Here is a 25348-nt window from a genome sequence, read left to right on the forward strand (position 1 = left end):
CAGGCATAATAGTAATGGTATATTCTGCCCGCAACACTTTTATTATTATTATTATTATTATTATTATTATTATTACTACACTTTTATTATTATTATTATTATCATTCTTATTATTATTATTATTATTATTATTATTATTATGATAACAACAACAACAATAATAATAGTATTACTATTATTATTACTTCTCTTGTGCTTTCATCTTCTCCTCCTCGGCCCTGTTTCCGGCTGTATGTCCGGCTTTTACATAGCAACGCGATTATACTACCGTTAACGCAAATAACAAAATAACAAGGACGTAAGCTGTCGTACAACACACGCGGAGGGGAGCTAAACCCAAAAGAAATAGTTCTTTGTGAAATGCGACTTAAAAATCATCAGTAATATGTGTTAAAGTGTGTGATGGATCTGCTGATAGACACAGAACTCATCAACTGCCTATGAAGTAACATGACGCGTGGACGCGCAAGGAAACCCCATTGGCGAGGAGACCAGAAAACACATAACACCGGAAAACTCAAACTACGGTGGGTCACCGAACTGTCACTCCTGTCAAAGCCAGACTAATGGGACTGTGACTTGAAAGTAGTTTGGCTCGTGTTCGCGTTAATTAGAGCAGAGGACAGAGACAGTTAAACCGTGTGTCCGTGTCGAGGACTCTCTGATATCACGCTAGCGTCTCCAACCAGCTCCATTAGCCGAGCCCCGGCTAGCAAGCTAACGAGCTGATAGCAGGGAGTACATTCAACAAAATGCAGCGGGGACTGGTTTCTAGTGACCTTTTTTCAAATTGTGTCACAGTTTCATCATGTGGCCTCAGACACTTGCTATGAAATGTTATGGTCGTTAAGTAGTGACAGCTTTGACAAGGTGAAGTGGCAGACGAGGAGGCGTCCGTGTGGTCGCTCAGATAAGTTATGAACACTCTCAACATTACAACCAGTAGTGAAGGCTCAGAAAGCGTTAACGCTACCAACAACAACAACGAGGAAGAGTGGGATTTGGGAAGCGATGTGTTTCCGTGCTGTCACGAGATGAGTCCAATGGACGATGCGCTGCAGGCGGATATGTCCTCAGTTCAGACGGGACTGGACGTACAGCTGCCCCTTATCCATGCCGGCCAGCACAGCTCCCAGGACGGCTTGCTGTTGGACCTCAGTTCCCCGGGAACCTACCTCGACAGCAACTCCCCTGAGTACAACAGCAACGCTGGTCCGTTGTTCGAGAGGAGGAAGAGGTCGAGGTCCAACAGCTCCAGACACCGCTTCAACGAGGTGGTGACGGAGCTAGGAGCCGAGGAAGTGCGGTGGTTTTACAGAGAGGACAAGAAAACTTGGAAGCCCTTTGTCGGACACGACTCGCTAAACATCGAACGCATGTTTAGGAAATATTGCGAGCTGAACCCAAAGGACGAAAGACCCAAAGGGGTCAGAGACAGGGAGGATGAGTACAGTGGACTGAACGGTGCAGTGTCGGTGGAGACGGGAACCAGCAGTGAGCACGAAGGCCGTGGTTCTCTGGACATGTCCACCGTGTCCCCAGATGAAAGGGACCCTGACGGCATCGAAATTACTGTTGAGACTGTGTGTGTCCGAGGAGGGCTCTATGAAGTGGACATTAAAGAGAGGGAATGCTATCCTGTGTACTGGAAACGTGAGTATTGTAAAATAATAATGACACAGTCATAAATAATCATCAATTCCAGACACTTTATTATTATTAGACACCTGATATTCTGCAGTATAATTTCAGAAAATTAAGATGGGAGGATAAACGTTATTGCTCAATGCGACAAAAAACCAATTACTATAAGTTGATCCTGGTAAATTTCCATTATTGGGAATAATTGTTAACATTATCATGAGAGACTTTAAAATACAGTCTTAGTTTGCCATTAACAGTTTGAAGTGTCACAAGGGGGGGAGCCTGCGTCTTTTGAAGTCATCCCATGATTCAGATATTTTACCGGTATCAGTAGATAATTGTCAAAATAAGTGGACCAGATATCAGGAACAACAAAAAAGTAAAATCCGATATAATCTGTAAACCGTAAACATCGCATAAATCTTTAACTGAGCACAGACTGTACAAAGTTAAATACTACAGCTTTTGAACCTAGACATTTTCTTTTTTACAGGAGCAGAATGTTAAACAGTTGGAGCGTTATATTTTGTTTAAAGGCTGGAAGTTTTGTTTACAGTTTAAGAGTTTCTAAAATATAAAAGATTATATCGGACTGATATTACTATTGAAATCAGTCACAAGTGGTGTCGGGCCATCTTGATTTGAAATATTAACTACCTGCATAGTTTTGCAGTGCTGTTTCTGGCTTAGTAATTAGCTTGGTCTTTTGGGATCATCAAAACAACCCAAGGAAGTCTATTAGGCTCAGCTGATGTGTACTAACTAATTTATGGATATTTCCAGGAAAAGGCAGGGCTGAAATGAAGGCGGTCACTACGGAAAAACTGAATGAAAGGGTTCATGGGTAGCTGGTCCTTTTTGAGGGTTAATGCTATGTGACATTAAGTGAAGCAGTTATTTTCCTGAATGTTCATGATGTGCTTTGAATGTAAGTCCTTTTATAGTCTGTTTAGACTTTCACTGTGTGTCAGATTGGCCTGTTACACTGCCAGTACACTGTCATGTTGGCATTTAAGTTGCCTATGCAGTGCTTGGAGAGCGAAATGAACACAGGGAGATTATTTAAAAAGTACATCAGCTGGTGAGAGCTGTCAGTTCATGTAGTCTAATCCATGGAGTACATGACAATGTACTGTTTGGCTACTTCACTCAATGAAGTTACTCATCCAGATGTGCTGATGCAAGACTACATACTTGAAAACACTTCTTTTCCTTCAAATAATGCGTGTTGTGCAACTCTCACAGACTTATCAGAAAAGAACCACCTTATCAAAGGAATGTCTAGAATTTTCCATGAAGCTACTGTGCATCAGGTGTGTTTTTCCTGCTTGTCTACTAAGTGTGTCTGTATACTCTCCACCAGAGAACCAGTTAGGACTGTCACTGTAGGCTGGCCCCTCTGGAATTACCAGACTGTAGTTATGTGAAAAATCTTAGTTTACAGAAAGTGACGGTGGCAACGTAAAATGTGAATTAATTCAACAGGCAAGCTTTGGAATGTGTACCCTTGCAATTAAAACTTGCTGCCTTGTATTTGACTAAATATCTGCTGTTTTTACACATTTTTGCAGAACAAGATCACATTCCAGTGATGAGAGGTCAGTGGTTTATTGATGGTACCTGGCTGCCATTAGAAGAAGAGGAGAGCGACCTCATTGAACAGGAGCACTTGAACCATTTCCGTGGACAACAGATGCAGGACACGTTCGAGACGGATCTGGTGGTGAAGACCGTCGATAGCAAAGATGGTGAGAGGGTGGAAAGGGCGTGGGTAGAAGAACAAGGATAGTATAATTTAATTTCAGTGCAACACAATGTTATGAGTATAGACATCTACTTGTTCTAATTCAGCAGTTTTAACGGCACAACACTGAGGCATCATTCTGCAACCTAAGGTTGCAGAAAGGTGTCACATACAATGTGATGTTTTTTGGGCAGTGAGGAGTTGAAACCCTCCTTTTTATTGTTTTATTAGTTATAAATTCCATCAAGTCATCATCTTCACGATAAAGCCAGAAGGAACATATTGCAAGTTGTAAAATGTTGAATTATGTGACAGTGCTGCTGCCTAACAAAATGAATAGAACAGGTGCATTCATGTGTAGATTTTTGTCCTGTCATCCTCCCAGTGTAAAGCAGGTGCAGCTCATTGAGGCCTCCTTCGTTTTGGCACGTCCATCTCGCAGGGCTGGCTCAGCCAAAATGTTGTGGGCTTTAGCTGTGAAAAGCAATAAGAAAGGGGCTCATTGATTCAGCAGTCTTCTTTAGGCAGCCACATCTACGGGACCTTCTGTGCTGATGAATGTGTGGGTGAGAGAATGTGGCAGATAAACAGAGCAAAACAGAGAAAAAGGTCTATCAAAACTGAGTGAAAATGAGCAAAAGAAGCACATTACCATATAAAATAAATCAGTGAATGCTGCTTAATTATAATATTTACAGTTATATACAATTACCCTGAGCCACTGTTACACTAATTGATTGTATCCTCATAATAACAGCATTATAATAATTGCTATGAATCAAACAGCGCTTTGTGAAGATCTGAAACACTTATTTCATGTATGGGGCAAAATTGATATTTTCCTTAATCTTTTTCTTCAGTACACTGATTGCACCATAGCAGACTTTTCAAGACACTTTGCAAGCCTTTTTTGTATTCACACTGCTCCTATTCTAGTCTTTCAAATTACGTCACATAAGTGTTGAAAGAGAACTGGGAGGTCACTCCTTTTCCTCAAGCAGTAGTGTACATGTACACAGAGACACTAAAATGTCTGTGTGAATGGTCACAGGAGAGGACAAAGGATTGTAGTGAGAATTATGGTGTCTCTGAAATATTGTATACAAGGGCACACGGGTCGGTTTTGTGACACTTGGAGGCCCTGTTCAATGCAAGACATGCAGCTCATATCATATGACCATAAGTCAGTCTAGTGAGGGTAAATGTTTCTAAAATTGGGGTCTTATCTTACACAGTTAATTTAAATTGATTTCAAAGTAATCTAAAGGTTCAGACATCACTGCAAGTTCATAAATTCCCTCGTGCCATATGTTACCCTCTTGTTATCTCCTCCTCTGCTTCTCCTTATCCCTCAGTAAGGAGCGGAGACGATAGGTTAGTGAAGCAGAAGACATATATCAGATCAGCATACCAGTGCGCTATGCAGGCATAACATCACAATGTGGGAAGGACTATTGCTGTATGTACAGTACTATGCAAAAGTCTAAGGGCACCGCCAGCTTTGTTGTTTTTATGCCTGTCAAATTTTGTGATTGTTGGCATTTGGATTTGAAAATCTTGGGGAAAAAACTGGCGTTATAGACCTTATTTCACGGCAGGTAGTGCTTGACATGAAATAGTAGGACAAACACAGGTTTTACCAATAACATTAATAAGGGTTCCAGTTTTAAGAAAGCCATTTTTATACTGCATTTATACTTATTTTCTGAACGTGTTCCAGTAAATTAGAAATAATTTTACTGTATGGTCATTGAAGCATTGCTTAAACCACAAATCTAATTGTGGCCAAAGACCTTTGTGCAGTACTGTACACAAATGTCCTGTAAATGTCAGTCAGTCTTCTTGAATCAAGGATTGTTGATGTAGGAAAGTCCACAGTGGTGACAGCTGCTTAGCTTGTGGCATTAAAGAGGAAGCCCTGCCTCATATTTAAGCAGTTGAAGCCAAAAATGTCCTCAAGCCTTAAAGTTTAGGGGTTTTATTAATTGTCTAGTAATGTTTGGATTTACATGGTTCACGCTTGATTTGGTGTTTAACAGAAGATCATTTAATTAGGAGAGGATTCCTTGGACTCTCTTTAAAAGGTAATTCTGTGGTGGAAAGTATGAGGTGTCTGTTAAGCCTCTCACACGTCAAGGAAGGTGTGCTGGTTTATAGTTTGTGTACGCTACATTTTCAGCTGCATAATTGTGACACAGGCTTAGAATAACATAACAAGTTAGGTAGATTTAATATTTTAATCATTTATCTCGCTTGGTAGTGATTCCTAAATCTGTTAAATATGCACATTACCAGGCTATGAAATATGTTTGAAATTAGGGCTGAAACAGTTACTCGATTAATCGATTATTCGCTGATTTACTAAATTAATATATTTTGATAATCAGTTAATTGGTTTGAGGTTTTTTTCCCATTATTTAAACAAGCTTTCTGATTTTTCACCTTCTTAAGTGCAAATATTTTCTGACATTTTAACGACCAAGCAATTCATTGAGAAAATGATCGATTCATGAATCGTCATTAGTCATTGGGGTGGCATGAGCAAAAAGGCTAAGATTGTCTAAGCCTGCTGCTTGTTTTAACAACAGACAGTCTTGTTTCATGTGTTGAGGAAATGATTGCTGGCTGTCCTCACCTCTTGGATCACGTAAAAGTCACGCGTGTCCTCAAACCATGTTGTCTACCGCACAAACGGTTATTTGTTCCTTTTGATGAGGATATTATAATGTGCATGGTGAATATCGCAGTCATTAGGGAATTTATGGCTCCATCACTGAAGTGATGTCCAAATGCATTTCACTGTTTAGCTTAGCAAATAAACCTCTTGTGTACTCAGCAGTTCTCTACTCAGCCTTTCACCTCTGCTGAAGGAGATAGTGCTGACATTTGCAAGTCTGATTCACTGAGTGAATTGTGGAGTCAGATCTGACTTTGTGGACTTTGCTGATTTGATTAACAAATAAATAAAAAAAAAATAATATATATATATATATGCAAGTCACCCACTGTACTGATTTGGTGATTTAATGCGTACAGATCTTTGTTTGATTGAGCGTTTGATTCCATTTGTATGCAAATATTTCAGATTTGCATACAAGCAATATCAAAATAATAAAACAGGCACAGCCTAACATGGCTCGGGTAATTATTATATGTCATATATTCATATTTTTTTCCTATTTCTACATTTTCTGCTACAGGTTCTGCAGTGCATCTGTTGTTTTACCCACAGAAAGACTGTGTTGAGCCACATGGCGGTATAATTTTCCTCATTTGTGCAGTTTCAAAGGAACACAATACTACAGAATAAAATCAGAGTTAAAACGGATCTCATTACATGATCATAGTCGGTAGGTTTCTTGCTTTGATTTCCTAAAACAACTTTAATATGCAAGGTATGAATTATTCATTAACCCAAATGGAAACAAATGCTGGTAGATGTCAAAAGAGTGTATAAAGTATACTCTTACAAAGTTATCCACTCAAGCTGTATTTCAGCAGCTTTTCACTCTATTATATGTACATGTAAACACTGAAATAAATGATGGTTAATAATGTGACAAGTGTGTAAGTTTTCACACTGAATACAGTAGATTTCTGTCACTGAGAGTTTACCTCAGTCATCCTGGGCATCTGTCAAGACGCGCTGCATTTTGGGCTTCACACTTTCTTTCACCTTAGTATTAAACTAAGGCTTTTTACAGCTTATTTTCTACCTGCAGCCACCAGGTCCCTGGGCCTTGAAGTGGTAACCTGATAGCAGCGCTGCTTGATAGATGGGCCTGTTCAAGAGTGATGACAGTGGTAGCTTGTGTGACTGACGCCAGGGTAATGGCCATTACTCACTCTTTGTTGGTTGTTAGTTCTCTCCCACCTGCCTCCTTTCTACCTCCCTTTTCTGTTCAAATGGAGTGGATATCAGAGGAGTGCTAGAACCACATGTCACAAGCGCAAACGTTGTCAAGGTACTGTAAAAAAAACAAGTTTTTGTTCTTTGTTTTGTTTTTATTTCTGCTGTATTAGCGCTGCTAGCTTGTACCCTTTCTCTTTGTAGAACATCGGTTTCTGTGGAACTAGATTCTCCTTTTGTTTTTCAGACCTTAGAAATCTCTTACTTAATACTAGACCTAGGCTCAGTTACAAATGGTTGTATTAAAATGGATTTTGGCTGTTCTCTCAGTAATCTATTTTCGCCATAACTGGGCCTAGTTGCTAGAACTTTTCCTTCTGTGCTGTGACCAATAGTTTGGTATTACTGCTGTAGCTGTGGCTGCTTGTTAAGGAAACCTATGGGTTTGTCTCTCTTCTCCTTGCTGGTGTAGTGGGTTTGACCACGAGGTTCAGTACTTGGGCAAGATCCTTTAAATCCCTCAAACAAGTGGATAAGACGGTTCTCAAATATGCCACCCTTCTTTACCCACTTTTTATCTGTTCAACCTTGTCTTCCACTCTCTCTCTAATCGCTTTCTTTCTCTCATCCCCTCTGGCAGTTTGACTGTTCTTAATGAACCTCCATCATGAGCTCTCGCACTAGAAGCAATGAACAAAGTGCTTTGTTGAGAGCCCAAGCTCAAGTGATGAACCAAACAGAGGAGCCATTGTGGCCAAATACATTGTGCAGAGTTGGCCTCATAGAAGGTCCGTTGCTGTCTCAGTTTAGGGTCTATTGACCTTAAAAATGTAAACATGGAGGTTGAAGGGTTTGTGTCCTCATCTTGTAAATCTTAGCAGCAGCTTTTTAACCAAAGCTTAATTAGACTTCGCCAGAACCCTTTGTTTTTCCTGCATAACCAACTATTTGGATTAATAGGATTACAGTATTAATACTTAAAATGTATTTTACTCACATTGCATTTATACTCTAAATTATATCTCTCCCTAGAAAACATTTCTTCTCAGAGCAGAATGGTAGTCCATCATATTTATGAGAAGTTTGAGTAGCCCATCCTTTGAATCTCATTCACCCCTCATTTGTCTGCTGTATCCATCCAAAATGTTCTCACACTTTAACAGCTTATCCTGTCCATTCTCAGTCTGTGTCACAGTCTTTGCCCTTCATTCCCAGTCTTTAACCCCCTTTTGGAAGTTTTCCATGAGAATACAAAGCCACTTCTTACTGTGTGACTATAGAGGATTAGCATAGGTTTTCTTCTGCCATTGAGTGGTTTCAATCCAGGAGCTACAGAAATACTGAACATAGAAACTATGTATGCTACTGAATCTCTCTGCTTTGGTTTATCAAGTCATGAGCTTTATCTTTTTATCAGGCTGGGGAAAATTAACTTTATTCTAAATTTGACTATTACCACTTGGTGTGATGCCTCTTTCCTTATCTTCTTTGTCCAGATCCTCCTTGTCCTTTCCCTCTAGAGTTAGCCATTCATTTTCACACTGGTTGTATGCAGAGAGAAGAAATCACAGTTAGGTGCTATAATTGCTTTGTATCACATGACCCAAGCCATTTTGGTTGTCCAGTGAAGAAATTGGCCTGGCAGGCACCAAAGGCCAAGCTAAACTGCACCATGCGACACAAAAACACACAGGCTCTCTTTGTTTGGATTGCTTTATTTATTTACATGGGAAGTGGAAGAGATACAGCCATGTTTTTTTTAAATTTTTAATTGTTGGCAAATATCTTACTTCTGCCACATAGGCAGGTGAGTGTATTGGCCAATGGCCAGTGTATTAGTAAGTCAATTTCCAGATTTTAAAGGATAAATGACCAGGAAAAAGCCTCTGACATATGCCACAAGCATCACCCATGGGTATTTTCCATTGCTGTGAAACGTGCATACAGGGTGTACAAAAGCTGTGCATTTAAGTCTTATTCTGCCACAGTTTTTGTTGGAAAAACTGTTGTAATGCAATTATAGTACTGCATTTCTTCTACAAAAAAAATTTTATTGTCAGAGGGGCAATTTTGTTTGCAACAGGAGTCACACGCTACACAAAATGCACAGATACAACTGCTGCCTCGAAACAATACTGCCCAGCAGAAAAAAAGCTAGAAAAAAGAAATCATCTGGAGCATTGAGTTTTCCCAAGTCCTTTACCTCATTGTTAAGACCTTTAAATCCCTAGATTGGTTCAGAGCTGTACATAGAGTAATGACTGTGCACTGGACCGAAGCCAAAGTCTTCCACCAATCTTAAGACTTGACATGACTGCGCAGGACATCTAAAGGACATTCTGCAGGGACACGAATATCTGTCTAATCAACCAGTTTTATGTGTTGATCTTCGCTTCTGTTGTAAACGAGTTGCCTCTCCAGCCATACCTCTGCTCTTACTTGCTCTAGTCATTGCTTGTACATTAAATAACCAGGAGGAAAACTAAATCTAAAAGCGACAATTACATTTTTAGTTATTACATCATAGTCTCATAAATGTATATTTCAATGAACAAGTGTCCTCAGAGTGATGATGCACAAGCAGAACAGACAAGCAAGAGCTGGAATATGCCATTTTTGGCGTGTGAAAGTTTAGTGTTTATATTTTCCTTGCAGATCAATGCTCCAGACTGCATTTGATTGAGCGATTCAAGTAGAGTCACCCTACTTGGTCTAATTCTTATGATGTATTCAATCTCTCACACAGTGTATTGGTGAATCTTTTTCCTTTACCCGTTTCCCTGGATTTTTTCCCTTTTCTTTTCCCCAAGTCTCATCATTGGCAACATCATTGTCCTTTTTCCTGTGTCCAATCATTCACTCACTCCTCTCTCTGATCCCTCTCTCCCAAAGCCATTCACAGTCTGAAGTTGAGCCGAACCCATGTGGATTGGCACAGCGTGGACGAGGTCTACCTCTACAGTGATGCCACCACTTCCAAAATTGCACGCACGGTCACTCAGAAACTGGGATTCTCTAAAGGTCTGTAATCCTCAAAGGTTATTGTCCACTTAAGTTTAATGTGGTTGTGTTTTAGCATCTTCAACGCACATTGGAGCCGACTTTGCAGAACTACTTGCATGGCTTCAGCTATAAATAAGCGTGAGACCAAACAAAAAGTTATTTCTCCATTTCACTAGGTATTCCACTCTATTTTTTACTTTATCAGTACACACAGTCCTTTGCAGGTATCACAGAGCAATTGTCAACAGTTATTTAAACATGTCGTGTACAGTTCAGTCTTTTAAATGGATTAACCCAGAAAGATCACTGTGTCCATCTGCTATTTTCAGTGACTGAGTTTGATTTAATGTCCTGAGTAACTGGAAAGGTGGCAACTGCAGTTTAACTCACTATCAGATGTTTGACTCTGAGCTCTATGGTGCATTTTCATCTCCTGCTTGCAGGTTATAAGAGGAGGAGCTGGTGTTATCACAAGTGCTCCAGACAACGTGCTTTGTGGCGGGAAATCTCCGCAGTGCTATCTATGAATAGAGGGCAACAAATTCCACTGGCTCCTTTATCATTGCCACATGGCATATGACTTTATCAGATGATAGATTCTAAATAAGGACTCATGCTCAGCCCTTAGATACGCAAGTGTCGCCACGAGTATTGTGACACAGTCTCAGCAGGACTTTGCGTCTCACCTACTGGCCTTTTTGGATTCACAGCAGCATTTTACTTAAACATTACAGTACTATGTGTATATTTATGCTCTGCAAGTGAAAAAGATTGAACGTGTGCATTTGCAGCAATACTGTGACTATTCAGTTATATTTAATTTTACAAAAATGATAAATAAACCACTGATGATGGTAAATAACCATCTCTTCCCTGTCCTCACCTCCTCCAGCCTCCAGCAGTGGTACACGGCTCCATCGTGGTTATGTTGAGGAGGCCTCACCAGAGGACAGGCCCCCTCAGACAACACACGTCGTCTTTGTGGTCCATGGGATTGGACAGAAGATGGACCAAGGACGTATTATTAAAAACACTGGAATGTGAGTTGCAGTTTACTGAGGATTTATGTGTTTATTCTTTTTGTAAGCAAGTCCACAACATTTTCACTTTTGTCCTACTCTGGAGTCTGTCGGGGTTAAAAAAAAGCCTGTTTCCACCCGACGCACTTCATGATTCACACGATATCTGTACCCAATTAATGGAGGGTGAGAAACAATGCCTCTGAGAGCTGTGATATTTGAATTACCATGAAGAGTGTTTGCCCTCTGTTCCTCTTTTTCCTGTCTCTCACACTTCTCATTCTGTTGTTAGTTTTTTTTGCTTTTGAGGGGGGTTTTGATGACACTTTTCCTTTTCTGTCAAACAAGCACAAACGCAAAAGTGTGATTATGTCTTGTTCCTTAAAATGTGCTGTCATGTGCTATACAAGCTTAGCCAGGCAGCTAAGCTTGTATAGCACATTGTGTTTTAATAGCTGCTGAAGGTTTTTAAATATCAGTCTTGTCTGGCAGGTCTTGTATTCAGGCGGCTTTTTTGTTCCACATCAATCAGGTTATGTATAGAATATACATAACCTGTATAACAGTCCATTGAAAAGAATGAAGGTACTTATTTATTCATATGAATACCTTTTCTATATAATAGTTTTTCCATACAATTCTGCATACAACGATTAAAATAGCATTATATTATATAAGAAGCAGCTAAAACTTGCTGTTATCTAAAGCCACCCATATGTACGGCAGTTGAAGTTATTTCAAGCATTTCTCTTCATAGCACTGCACCTGTGTGTTCCATTTTCCTCCCCTCCTAGTTCCACGTTTCTCACTTTATTTGTTTTGTCTTACTGTTCTGTCACTTGCATTGTTAATGTATCTTATCTGGTGTGAAGAAAGTAATGCCAGCTCAGAGACTCGAGATAACTAGGGACTGATGACTAGAGATTAAATGCACTGCAAGCCGAGCAAATATAGGAACAGTGCAACCTAAGAAACGGCAAGAACATAAAGAAATCGTAGCAGGAAACGCCAAAGAGTGAATACATCCTATTTCTACTTAAAAATCAAGTGGAAAGTTGGGAAATGAGGCGTACAATGAAGAGTCAGCTTAGATTCATGCTTTCCCCATGTTTAAGCTTAACTAAACTAGTGTTTAATCCCATTTATTTCCATTTCATTTGTGTGGTGGCTCAACTTTCAGAAATTGATATATCCCAACTTTGCCCCATAAAACAGACATTTATGTATAAGTGTTCTCATTCGGCTGACTAACCCTTTTAAAAGCCCTGCTTTGTTCTTTTTCTCAAAGGCTTGTTTTTCACAGAGGAACTCTGACAATGTAAGATTTGTGTAGAGTTCACAGAAGTTCATACAATGACACCACCACATCAGCCTTGGTTTTACACTCTCTACCTCTGCAGTAGAACAGAGTCTCTGTGTCACAATGTCGGTGTCGAGCCACCGCCTGTGGCTTAGGCCAGCTAAGCAGGTAAAGTAGACCAAGTCAGGCTGCAGAGCACCGTAAGCCTCACTTACAGCTCCGTGTGGATTACAGCACACACAGTTTCCTCAGCCAAGAGGAAAGATCAGCCCGACATGTCTAGCCTGTTTCTTGTTTTTGTCTTTTACCTCCATTTTAGCCCTGTCCCCTTTCGTGTCTTGGGAGTATAGAGCCTGATTATGCTCTAAAACAAAATATTGACAGATATTGTCTCTTTAAAATGTTGCACTGAATATACACTGTATGTATTGTATATGCCTCGTTCACAGACCAGTCATCTAAAAGCCTCCCTCAGCCTCCATTTACTATCAACACCCAACCTCACTGGCTCTATCCTGTGAGCTAATGCTTCCCTGTATCGTGCAGTCACTATGTGTGTCTGCTGCAGACTGCTGCATGAGTGAGCAGTAAAATGAAGAAATGGACGTTTTGATCCTCCTCATCCTGACAGTTAGTCAGCTGTAGCAGGCCTGAATAAACTTTAAGACTGTTCCACATCTACTCGAGGCCTGTAAAACAATACACAACATGATGTCATCATTTCTAAATCACACATTTTTTATTGTATTTTATTGTTGTGGCTGTTTAGGTTGAGGGAGGGTGTAAGAAAGATGGAGGAGAAGCACTTTTCAGAGAACACCGAGGAACATGTGGAGTTCCTGCCGGTCGAGTGGCGCTCCAAACTCACTCTGGATGGAGGTCAGTGTGTGATAAATAACTATACGTGTGACTGAATGCATGTTTGTATTCTCTTTCTTTGTTTGGTTCGTGCTTTTGTTCCTATGTGCCTAAAGTCCCCGTAATAAAAAGGGACAGTAATAAAGCCGAGCCGTTGTCCATTAATCTGCTGTAATATATACTGTATATAGACTTGTGTTGAAATCAAAAGTCAATAAATAAAATTAGCCAAGAAAATTAATTAATTTCCGTTAGATTAATTGGTTTAAGCTCCTGAAAATTAAATATTATTAAGTTAATGTTCACTGTTTGAGGCATTCTAAATACATTTAATTATTAATTGTAAATAATAATTATATATAAATTGATCATACATTAAAAAAAAAGTTAAGATCATGTGGTATTGAATCTCTCCTCTGATATTGGTGGTATGTTTCTGTAGATACGGTAGACTCAATCACACCTGACAAAGTGAGGGGACTAAGAGATCTCCTCAACAGCAGTGCAATGGACATCATGTACTACAACAGCCCCCTTTATAGAGATGAGGTAAGAGTCGCACACTTAAAGAAAGTCCCAGACATATCTGTTCATGTCACTCCTCTTCCATTAAACTTCTTTCTTCATTGTCTCCGCAGATTACCAAGGGACTGACACAGGAGCTAAACAGACTGTACACACTTTTTTGCTCCCGGAATCCTGGGTTTGAAGAGCAGGGAGGAAAAGTGTCCATAGTGTCTCACTCCCTCGGCTGCGTCATCACCTACGACATCATGACAGGGTGGGACCCCGTGCGCTTCTGCCTGCAGGAGCATCATGCTGTGGAAGAGGAGCTGGACCCGCGCTGGATGTCCTATGAAGAGAGACACCTTTTAGAACAGTTACGCATGACGAGGAATAGGTAGGTTTTCGTGAATGTACAGTAGATCAGATTGCATGGAAAGCTAATGCCACTGTGTAGGATCTGCAGAGATTTTAGGGAAGAGTTTCTCCAAAGGTCTCAGGGAGGTCTGAAGCTCACATTTTAATGTTTTTTTAAGTTTTTCTTTGGATGTTTCAACCATTCTTTCCTCTAAATTCAATATGGAACCTATACCGTGTCTGTTTTATAAGTGTAATCAGTTGGCATGTTGTGATTTCTCATGGTCAAATGGAGGGAAGAGGATTTTGAGTGAGGTAGAAATGCAAACTTTACATATAAAGCAGATAATAATACAACTGATGTAAAAACTAGAATATCCATGAAGTTCTTAATTTATTTATATAAGTTATGGTCACTGTGCTTTTTGCTTATGACAGGTTGCGAGTACTGGAAAATCAACTCCTCACACTGGAGGCCTCCAGACCATCAGCACCTCCAGCCCTTAAGTTTAAGGCAAGGAGCTTAGTTTGTAAATGCACTTTATGTGCACAATATGATACTACTCTGAATAAATAAATACTATTGACTTTGGTCGTTTGTCTTACAGGTGGAGAACTTTTTCTGCATGGGTTCTCCTCTTGCAGTGTTCTTAGCTCTGAGGGGTATCCGCCCTGGGAGCAGCTGCCACCAGGACCACATCCTTCCAACCTCCATCTGCAGCAGACTCTTCAATGTCTTCCACCCAACAGACCCTGTGGTCAGTCTCTCTGTGCCCCAGCCCGTACAGATGCTCTTTCTGTTAGGGTTATGACAATATGTTGAGGATTTTAGTGCATTTTATTTGGGAAGTTTTGCTTCTTTTTTTTTCCTGGACCTATTTGCTGAAAGGTAACCAAAGATTTATTGCACTCCACAGGCCTATAGACTGGAGCCCCTCCTCCTCAAACACTATAGCAATATCTCTCCTGTTCAGATACACTGGTAAGAAAATCTTTTTACACTTAAATGTTGTTACAATATGAATTTTCTGCATTGATGGCATTCGTTTTCTGCTGCAGGTGTAGTGCCACAAACCCCACATCCTACGATGAGATCCGGCCAACCTTCCTTAACCCCGTCAAAGAGCCAACATCTGACACTGAGAGCATTCCCAGCCCGAGCACTTCCCCGGTCCTCCCCCGCAGGCACTATGGAGAATCCATCACCAGTCTCGGCAAGGCCAGCATTCTGGGTAAGACAGGACTATCTCTTCCCTAATTTCTGGTCCAAACCTACTTATGAATGTTAATGTGACTGAAAGTGTGAACAAGTCATATTTGCCTGTAATTATCCCTTTTTCTGAAGTAATGTGACATGCTCATTCTGCTGCAATGAACAGTGCCATCATGTGGACAGATGGAGAATGTGCTCATGTAATGTATTGCTCGGAACTACAACCCATTATGCATATGTCTGTCCTCATGCAGGGGCGGCGAGCATAGGAAAAGGAATTGGAGGCATCCTCTTCTCACGTTTCTCGCGCTCCAACAGTCAGCCTTCAGTGTCTTTAGGACTCGAGGGAGTGGCAAACCCTGAGGAAGATGAGCAGAAACGGGCAGAAAGTCAGTCCGCCTACGGCCTCTCCACCATGACTCGACCCACCTCACCGACCAACGACTCGTCATGTAAGTTCACTCACCTGTTTGCACACTAAAATATCATAGAGGAGAAGCAGGAGTTATTCCCTCACGTGAATGTTTACTACTTTTATGTGTGTCCTACAGTGGAGCTGGAGCGGCGCATTGACTTTGAGCTCAGAGAAGGTCTGGTGGAGAGTCGCTATTGGTCAGCAGTCACATCACACACAGGCTACTGGTGCTCACATGATATAGCACTCTTCCTGTTGACTTTCATATACAAGCAGAGGTCGGCCTCTGGCCCAGCAGAAGAAGCTCCAGATCCAGAATGAGTCAGCACATCAATTACAACTCATACACTTGAATTGTGTCTTCTAAGCACGAAAGGGTTTGTCATGTTCTTTTCAAGACACAGAAATAGACTTCAATCGTTTATTTTTCATGCACACAAACTGGTTAAACACACGTTTCCTTATCTCCCTGCGATCCAGCTTTTTTTAAATATTTGGAAATCATTATTGACAAACTAATGTCGTTCCAAGATGTGCACTGTTTAGTTTGTACACAATCGTGCACCCTAAGGGTGACAATGATGCACCAGGAACCCCTGTGGAGGTGAACCCTTTTACCAATATGGACAGATGTTATATGTATATAAACAATGAAAGTCTAATGAGTTTGATGCATAGGACTTTTTTGCACCCAGTGAAGAGAGTTCTGACTTTGTCCCTCAGCCTGGTAGTGAAGTTTCCTTAAGTTTACTGATATTTAATAATGCTTCACCCAACCTCTATTCCAATGACTGATTTTGAAGCCTTGTGACACACTTGCCTGACCCTCTCTCTCTCTCTCTCTCTCTCTCTCTCCATGAGACTTTTAGTTCTGTTCTTTTCTTTGACATTGAGCAGAAATAAATAGAACTGTCAAAATGAGTAGATCTTTAAAAATAAACTTTTATTTATTAGATTTCATGAAACATAATGCTAACAAGCAAATCATATGCCTTTCTGTATTAGCCAAACTTACTTTTTTTTTGTTTGTTTTTATTTTTGTTTTTTTAACAAAACTTGAGGCATTATTATTTTTAGCATTTTAGAAATATGAAAACAGACTTTCAGTTTTTAGTTTGTCTTCCTCTATGACACGATTGCCTATCATTTAACAGTACCTAATTAAAACAGATACGACATGCTCATACCACAGTGAAACCAAACAGGATTAGGTTAAAAATGTCTCTTAATGCCACAGTTACAGCTGAACACACACAGGACTTTTATTACTTTGCATTTGACATAACGTTTACAGTCACGTTACTCATGTTCCATCGATTCTTAAACAGGGAGTGGGCATTTCTAGTTATTTTTTAACACAGTTTATGTCTCTCAGTCAGTTAAGATCTCTCAAAGATGTCATTGCTAGACAAGAGGTCTCACTAGACAGTCTCATCTCACTCAACAAATCTGCGTGTCTTTCTATGGGGGATGAGGCACTGATGAGGTTATAAAGTTTGATGTATTTATTTCTTTAAAAAAAGGAATATGTATATGTATATACATATATTTTTCCTAATGATTTTCAGGCTCTTGTGGGCATAAATATGATTCCCATCTTGGGATAATGGGATTGAAACTTGTGGCCAAGTGCATGTGTCTAGCTTGTTGTCTGCTCTGCTTTAGTAATGCTAAGGCTAATTTCACAATTTCATGAACACAACATTGGCCTCCAGTAGCTCCAAGTAGCTCTAGCTAATGAAAACACTCAAAGGTTGCCCTCTTCACCCTTTTGTGAATTGATGACTTTCTCACAGATTTGAGAAATGGATATGGATTTCATATAAATATAAAAAAGGTTGGCTTTAGTTTTAAAATTTCCAGCAACTAAACAAATATGATCACCTAATTGACCTATTTTTTTTATTTTTTTTATTATTTTTTTTTTTTAAACATTACCAGTTATCTGGTTATTATGGCCCTGGTTAGAAAGCATTCTCTGTTTGCATTGTGTCATGTTAATAGTAAATGGATATTTGGGGGGGAGACACTGCAGAGCGTGCCAACACACACCTAAATGACGTGTTTTGTGGTCTTAATTGAATAGAAAAATTCCTTTTGATTGTGTATGGATGTCTAATGAGATCATCTATGACATGGTTGCAATGGATAAAGACGCTGAACCAACCTTAAGATGGATATTTATAGACTTACATTTGAGTGCTGTCAAGTGTCAAATTTCCTTTGGGCTCTTACTCGTTATATCACAAATATAAAAGAGTGTGTTTTAATGTGTTGAAATGCAGGCTGCTGCTTTTGAGGCAACACAATCAAGGGCTTTCAGTTCATTCTTGTTCAATGTGTGTGTAATGTGTGCAAAGGCCTACTGACTGAACCAGGCTCCCCTTTAAGCTGACCACACAGTCGTACAAAAGAAAAGGGAGAGTGATATGAAAGTATTTCTATATTTGACCAGATGGATCTTGCACATTTATCAGCTAAGAATTGCACAGAAATTATATAGGAAGTCTAATGCTGTTTTTTTATTTATTTCCATTTTGCATGTTATATCGCAGCAAAGTCAAGAAAATTGAACACTGAATGCTATTAACCTTGAAAACCTTAGCCATGCAATGCAAAATACAAAAAAACAGATCTCTGGTTGCCTCTGCATCTTAAAATCACACAGTATGGATTCAGACGCACTCTGTAGGAGAGTGTGTGAGGACAGACCTGTGTAATAATGACAAAAATGTTCCTGCCCGTGTTTGTGATTGACTGTGAGTTTCCAAAATATATGTGAAATTTGCACTTTTTCCCATGTGAGCAATTCTTGATTTTAGCACAGGTGTTCCAGTGTCACTCTGCATGCTAAACATTGATTAAAAAGCAAGAAAATTGGATAAAATTGAAGATAATCAAGGAACCTTTAAATGCACATTCTGATTTATGACTTTATATTCTTTTTTCTTTTTTTTGTTAAAGATATGACGAGCATCAGGGAAACGTCCACTGTAGATTATGTAAATACAATGCTTTTTTTGACACCAGTTTGAAGCCATTATGAAGTCAAATGTACAAGTAATGTCACACACGTGTTGTTGTAAAGTTGATAAAGAAGGGTCTGCAGCCATATTTACACTCATTGATAAAGACAAACGCACACTGTGGGTGTTTTGAATGAAATGTGTTGAACTTTATGTATGTTACCATTGTTAACTTTGAATGGATCTGAAATTGTTTTTGTTTTTTTGTGTCCATTCCTAGAGCTGTGCAATAACCCATGCCTGTAATGGATTCTAACTGCCATCCAAAGCATTGTATTTATTTCCTTTTATTAAAGTATTTCCTCATTTTTTGTTTTGGATGCACTGACCACATCTTCTTCTGTTGTATGTCACCGATTGTAGAAGTGGAAACGTTGAATTTTTGCACCGTAGGAGGAGGTTGGAATGATGAGAGGAAGATGGTCCCATTTCTCACTTCTAGGCTGGAGTACAAGAGATCCATTTGTTCATCTGAGCGTCTTGTCAGATTCTTTCCAGGACGCCCCCCTCATGTGAATCACAAAGCTTACTTATAAATTCTAAATGGCCTTCATTGTTCATGGCTTCCACATGAATTACTGGGGGTTTTAATGCAGTTTAGCAACATCTGCAAAGCATGGCTCACAGATGGGACCAGTTAGCTTTCAGGCTATTTTCCTAAATAATAAATTAGGCCCTCCTATTCTGCTTTTGGCCAGAAGAGGTCAGTCATCTGTTACTAAAACCGAAACAAAGACTCTATTGACCATTTGTTGTCTAGTGTCTCCCATATTTATTTCCTTTTAACTAACTGAGCTGTTTTAACAAAATTAAGAGTTATGTTTTTTAGGCTGAAATTATATGATTGTCAGTTGACATAGATGCATATGAAGTTGTAATCGACAATCCGAATGCTGAGAAACGGCTTTCTTTTTTGTACTAAACATGACTCATGCAGAGTTTAAACCTCTGCAAGGCCTCTCCTCACATCATTCACCTCATCTCTCTCCCCTCCACCTCCTCCTTTTTCATCCACATCATCAGCAGCCAAGTCAGCTCTGTATCTGACTCCCTCACTCCGCATCTGACTAAGTCAAATGTTTACTTTGCAATTAAAACACAGCCTATAAAAGGCAATGGGTCGGCTGCCAGACACTGACGAGGGGGTCGGGGCTGTAGGGAGAAACGTTATTAATCGCTTTGATGCAGGCTGAGGTCTGAAGGCCCAGATTCCTGAGCTGGAGGACCAGTGCTGAGCGAGTTTAACGGGGGACCGAGCCAGAAACACGGATGATTCATGTGTCTTCACTGCAGACCACTTCAAGAGCTGGAGTGTGCTGCTGCTGCTGCTGCTGCTGCTGCTGCTGCTGCTGCTGCTGCTGCTGCTGCTACTGCCTCTGCTGCTGTGGAAAGAAAAGAAACTCTCATTTGAGTGATGATTACATTAAATTGCTGTTTTTCACCTAAACCAGTGAAGGTGTGAGCAACAATGTGCAGACAGTATTATGCTCAGTTTCACGTGATCCACGTACACAGTGCTGTCAGTGCCAAGTTAATCCAAGTAAACCCCTTGAGTGTCTGTCATTTAAAGATTTCCTGATGAGTTTTTGACCAATTACATTTAAGATTTAAAGCAATATGGGAGAATATTTGAGGTTCATATGAAATACTGTTTACAGATCAATATAAGGTACTTACAAAGTGTCAAACTTACATGACCTAATTATTTATCTTAGTCCATAACATTGCTGTTGCAATTGCATGTGCCTGCTTTAATGTTATTATGATTTTTCTCATTGCATCACCTTTATTAATATCATGTTTTGAAATTATTGATCTTTGCAATAAGGGGAGCCTGTCGTTGTATGCTTGTTCATATAATGACATTAAAAGTCCCAGCTTAGTGTTAAAGCAGTATGTTTTTGCACTTTTTTATGGTTTGTCTGCAGCTGTATTCACTCATGGCCTAAAGTCCTGCAGTTGGATAAAATGATTAAATATATTAGGTTCCTTTATTTTATAACCCTTAAGTGTATGTGCAGATGTCTGGCATAACACCAACACCTGGACGGGAGACAACATCACAGCAACATTACGGTTTGAATATATGTGATGTGTCAGGAATAAAAGTAGGCCCCAGTTTTCCACCCGGGCATTAATGTGGGATTTGGGTGTAATATTGTAAAAGTGACAAATCCAAAATGCTGTCTTATATTGTGGCATTACTCTTGGGACTAAAGACCCAAGGGATGCTGCTGCTACAGCAATGCTCCACTGTGTTATTGCCATAAAAGGAAGCTTGAGATTTTAGCGGCATGTTCATTATCTCTGTCACAAACTGCTGAGTTTTCATACTGTGGACGGCTGCAGCTGGACAGTCTATACAGCATGTATATAGAAACTACACACATGCAAAGTGTCCCTTAATCTGTCTCTAATTTGCATATAGCTGAAAAGAGTTTCATTAATACACTGTTTGAATAGGTTTTGATACTGCTTGTCTGCAAGTGTTCTCATTGTTCATGCTCCAGTATCACACATAATGATAAAACATTGTGTTTGTATTCAATATGAAATAAATAATAGAACAAAATAAATGGACTCAAATGAATTATAAGAGGAAAAGCTATTCCCACATTGCCTTTATATGGTTATGAGAAGTACATGTGTGTTGTTTGGACAGGTTTAAATGATCCTTTCGAATGGCTTTCTTATGGTTAAGACTTGGTTTTGACCAAAACCTGGTCCTAATGAGGCATAACCTCATTTCTGGAGGAATTGGTTAGTAGGTTTAAGGTTAACATTTGAATTGGGGATAAGATAAGGTTAGTAGGGGTTGAGCATGAACTGGTTATGGTTAAGGTTAGGGATGATGCTTAGGCTGTTTAAATGAATGGAAGTCAATGTAGACTCCTTAAAAGGGTAGCTGCGCGTGCGCGCGCGAGTGTGTGCGCGCGTGTGTGTGTGTGTGACAGTCCGAAAGGAAAAGTCGGATTGGAGCAGTGACGTGATCCGCTGCTGGAAAGAGGGAGGGGGAAAAGAAGAGGGACGGCTGGACTCCATTAAGCCAAAGCCTGCAGGAAAACTGTTTGGGACACCTCACTTCTCCGGCGACTTCGTGTGGGATTTCTCTCTTCTTTATTATCTTTTACAGGCCCCATACATGATTTAAATAGGAGAAGCTTGTCCTGTGCCGTGTAGTCGACTGATTTAGTGTGTTTTTTCGTCTTTGTGAAGGTGAGTACTCACACTTAAATGTTCGTCCGCGAAGCTTCACTCGTTTGCCGCTTTGAAATATCAAAACGTCCCTTTCTCCTCTTTTTGTCCCGGTTTAGTCGATTCTCCGACATTTTGCAACAGTTTTTACGTGTATTAGTGACACATTTTGTCGGTTTATTTGCTTTTACACGCACTTTTTTGGTGAAGTACGGACCGACGGAGTGTGTGCGTGCGTGTGTGTCTATGCAGCCGGGGAGTTGTTGAACAGCCTCTGCTTACATAATGAACCCTCGCGCTCTGCTTTACCGTTACTTTAACAGGTGAAGTCTCACATTAGTGGAGGTAATAACGGCTAAATGTCCTTGTTGAACTTGTGGCCGCGGGCCTGTCGCCTTTGTTCTGTTTATCAGCTTGTGCTCATTGATTAGAGACTGTTTTCATCGCCGGGCTTCAATGACAGCTAAGCTACAATTCAACTTATGCTCAGTGACTTCACTCTACGCAGGACATGTTTTAATCCAAGCAAAAGCGTGTTTTTTTTTTAATCAGAATTGTTGATCTTCATCTCTTTCCACGCCATGCCCGATGGTCAGATATCCACGAAATTACCATTTAGCCTCTAGCCTGTTGCCATAACTGTGTCTCAGTGCTGTGAGAAGAAGCCCAAACCTCGTCACCTTAACTTAATGACAAGTGAAAAAAAAAATGCAAGTAAGCACACCGTTTGTTCTGTTTTCAAAATTGCACTCGAAGTAATTCAAGTTGAGGGAAAAACCACGTCAGTAGTGGGTAATATCTAATTCAATCACTGTACTTGTAATACGATTGGAATCTAACAATATATCATGTTCATGCATACTTTTAAACTTACTTACTTGAGACTTGATGGCATTGATGCAAGGATTACAGTGAATTTCAAATGATGGCTATAACCTGACTGACTTGTCTGTAGATTTAATGTTGTACTATCATGAAGTTGGGGTGATTTAATAAATACTTGTTTATAAAAACATTTCAGAAACCTGTTGGTTTACTTTGTGCCTGGTAAAAGCCCACAGTTCCAGTCTATGTAACACTGGCTCTCTAATGCACTACTTCTTTAATCTACAGTCCAACCCAAGATGACATAACTGTGACACCATCACTTTAACTTGTTCAGACTAGGAAGTTCAAGAGCAGATGTTTTGATTGATGATCATGGCAATGACCACTAAATTATCAGTAATAGGTGGAATTGCTGCAGTGTTTCTGTTTAAAATGATAGCTTCCCTTATACTGCATAATGGTATAGGAAATGGTCGTGTATCTTAATTTCCTCTGTAATATTGGTTCTCGCCAGAGACCTGTCACATTCATTTTTTTTATTTTTTTTTTAAATACCAATGCTTGCTAATGGCTTAGCAAATCTAGGTGGTACCCATTCCAATTGTGTTTGTTTAATCAATAGTGCTGCATTATTTTACAGCATACAACGTTCTGGTACTGACCGAGTAGAGGGCAAAGGCAAACAGTAAATGTACAATTTCTCACAAGTGTACTGAAATAGAGCGATACATTTAGCAACACAAATATTTCAGCAAGATCTGTATTGTGTTCCATCTCTGCACAGAGCACATTTCCATAAATACCAGCCTTGTATCTGTTTTAAATATGTACAGCACAAGGTCTGGCATCCATGTGCACCACATTTGTTGCTTCCCAGATGGTCAGAATGTTTCCTTTCACCCTAGTGTGACAGAATTATAACTGGACCTTTTCTCACCCGACTGTGGTCTTGTTTGCCAGGATGGCGCTGGATGGGATCCGGATGCCCGATGGCTGCTATGCTGACGGGACGTGGGAACTGAAGATGCATGTCACTGACCTCCACAGGGACGTGTCGCTGAGAGTCACTGGGGAAATCCACATTGGCGGAGTCATGCTCAAACTCGTGGAGAAACTAGGTACGGGTGCATGTTGCTGTCACACAGTGGTCAGAGCAGTTCAAAGCGGCTCTTTAAAGCTGCATGTCTGACGTGTAGTTAACAGGCGTGAACATACTTTAGATAACCTTGAGTCTTTTGAGTGTAATTAAAGTGTAAATGGTTCAGTTTGGCAGCTACGATAGCTGTTGCCTTTGACCTCTTGCCCTGCTCTATCCTGCCACAGTGGGTGTCTATGGCTGACTTGTGTTATCTGTTCATATTTCTCAGGCTATAAATACCTCCTCTTTTTTTCACTACAGTTAGCATTCTGGGAAGTGAGATTCCACTAAGCAGACAGCACTCGTATGTACTTAAGTACAAAATTGCTCTTGAAACAAATGTTTCTTTGGCAAAGCTTGGAACTCAAATTTACGAGAAGTTTAATGCCCAGGACAAATGAAAATGTCCGAAATCAGACGTTGGGAATCACTTTATTTGTAGGTGGGTGAAGTTTTGTGTAAAACAATAGCTAACAGGTAAATAAACATTTATATTACCTTGCATTGTATATAGGTCAGTTTCCCAAGGTATAAAAGAAGCCATAGACACTGCCCTTCCCCCACTCTATCATGTACTGTTCTGGTAACTACATCCATGCACTTGACAACTTTGGGTGCAAGTAAGCATAAGAGTTCTCTGTTCCAGTCACTTGAACACTGTTCTGTTTCATGCAGTCTGGAGAAAGGTCAGTGGTGGTGGCAGCATGATTCTGGAGTGACAGTGTGCTGTGTGTCAATGGTGCTTGAATGCTCTGCATTCCTGCAACGCTACAAGGTTTTATTCCCTGCCCATGGTCCCGTTTTTAGCTCTCCTGTTGGAGCTCCACATAATTGAGGTCTTTGTTCTCTGTGGTCGCCTGTGCCGTGCAGCATCTATGCTAGCCAGCCAGCCAAGTGCAATGTTGTTGCCACAAGTGGGACGTCATGAATTCATTTCGTCTCCCGCCCTTACTCCACTCAAGACCCGGCCTTATCCATTGTTTGAGTTGTGTTGGCGCTTTTTGTTAAGGTCTGTTTTGAAGGGTATGGCTTTACTTGACATGACACCTTCACTGTGGTGTGTCTGCTGCACTGGTTGTCCTGTCACAATGGTTGGGTCCTTAGGGATAAGAGTTTAGTAACTTAATATTGTTTTTTTTTTTTTATATGAAAGGAGGTCTATTGGGGACATGTTACACTCATAGATATGTGATGGAAGTTTACAGGGGTTTTTCCCCCTCACTGTTGCTCATTTCTAGTCTTCCTTTACTGCAG

General features: G+C 40.2%; 2 protein-coding genes across 6 annotated transcripts in view; both read left to right on the forward strand.

Moving 5' to 3' along the window:
• Positions 1-345: 345 nt before the first annotated feature.
• ddhd1a (DDHD domain containing 1a) lies at positions 346-19253 on the forward strand. Of its 2 annotated transcripts, XM_044047379.1 has the most exons (14): positions 346-1653; positions 3216-3392; positions 7252-7353; positions 10131-10259; positions 11134-11281; positions 13330-13439; positions 13861-13967; positions 14057-14319; positions 14718-14793; positions 14888-15037; positions 15197-15261; positions 15339-15511; positions 15747-15944; positions 16044-19253. In XM_044047379.1, the coding sequence occupies exons 1-14, from the start codon at positions 918-920 to the stop codon at positions 16226-16228; spliced, it is 2619 nt and encodes an 872-aa protein (XP_043903314.1). In that variant the 5' UTR covers positions 346-917; the 3' UTR covers positions 16229-19253. The 2 variants fall into 2 exon arrangements, with proteins under 2 accessions (XP_043903314.1, XP_043903315.1); XM_044047380.1 differs by lacking the exon at positions 7252-7353 and having other exon boundaries at positions 348-1653.
• Positions 19254-21944: 2691 nt separating this feature from the next.
• The window catches only part of fermt2 (FERM domain containing kindlin 2), a 39766-nt gene continuing 36362 nt past the window's right edge, over positions 21945-25348 (forward strand). For 2 of the 4 annotated variants that reach the window (XM_044047505.1, XM_044047506.1), the window contains exons 1-2: positions 21945-22149; positions 23917-24074. In XM_044047505.1, the coding sequence (XP_043903440.1) occupies positions 23918-24074 (157 nt within the window). In that variant the 5' untranslated portion in view covers positions 21945-22149; position 23917. The remainder of the gene's footprint in view (positions 22150-23916; positions 24075-25348) is intronic. The other 2 variants (XM_044047507.1, XM_044047508.1) reach the window with 1 other exon arrangement.

Source organism: Solea senegalensis, linkage group LG16 (assembly GCF_019176455.1).
Source record: "Solea senegalensis isolate Sse05_10M linkage group LG16, IFAPA_SoseM_1, whole genome shotgun sequence".
Classification (NCBI taxonomy): Eukaryota; Metazoa; Chordata; class Actinopteri; order Pleuronectiformes; family Soleidae; genus Solea; species Solea senegalensis.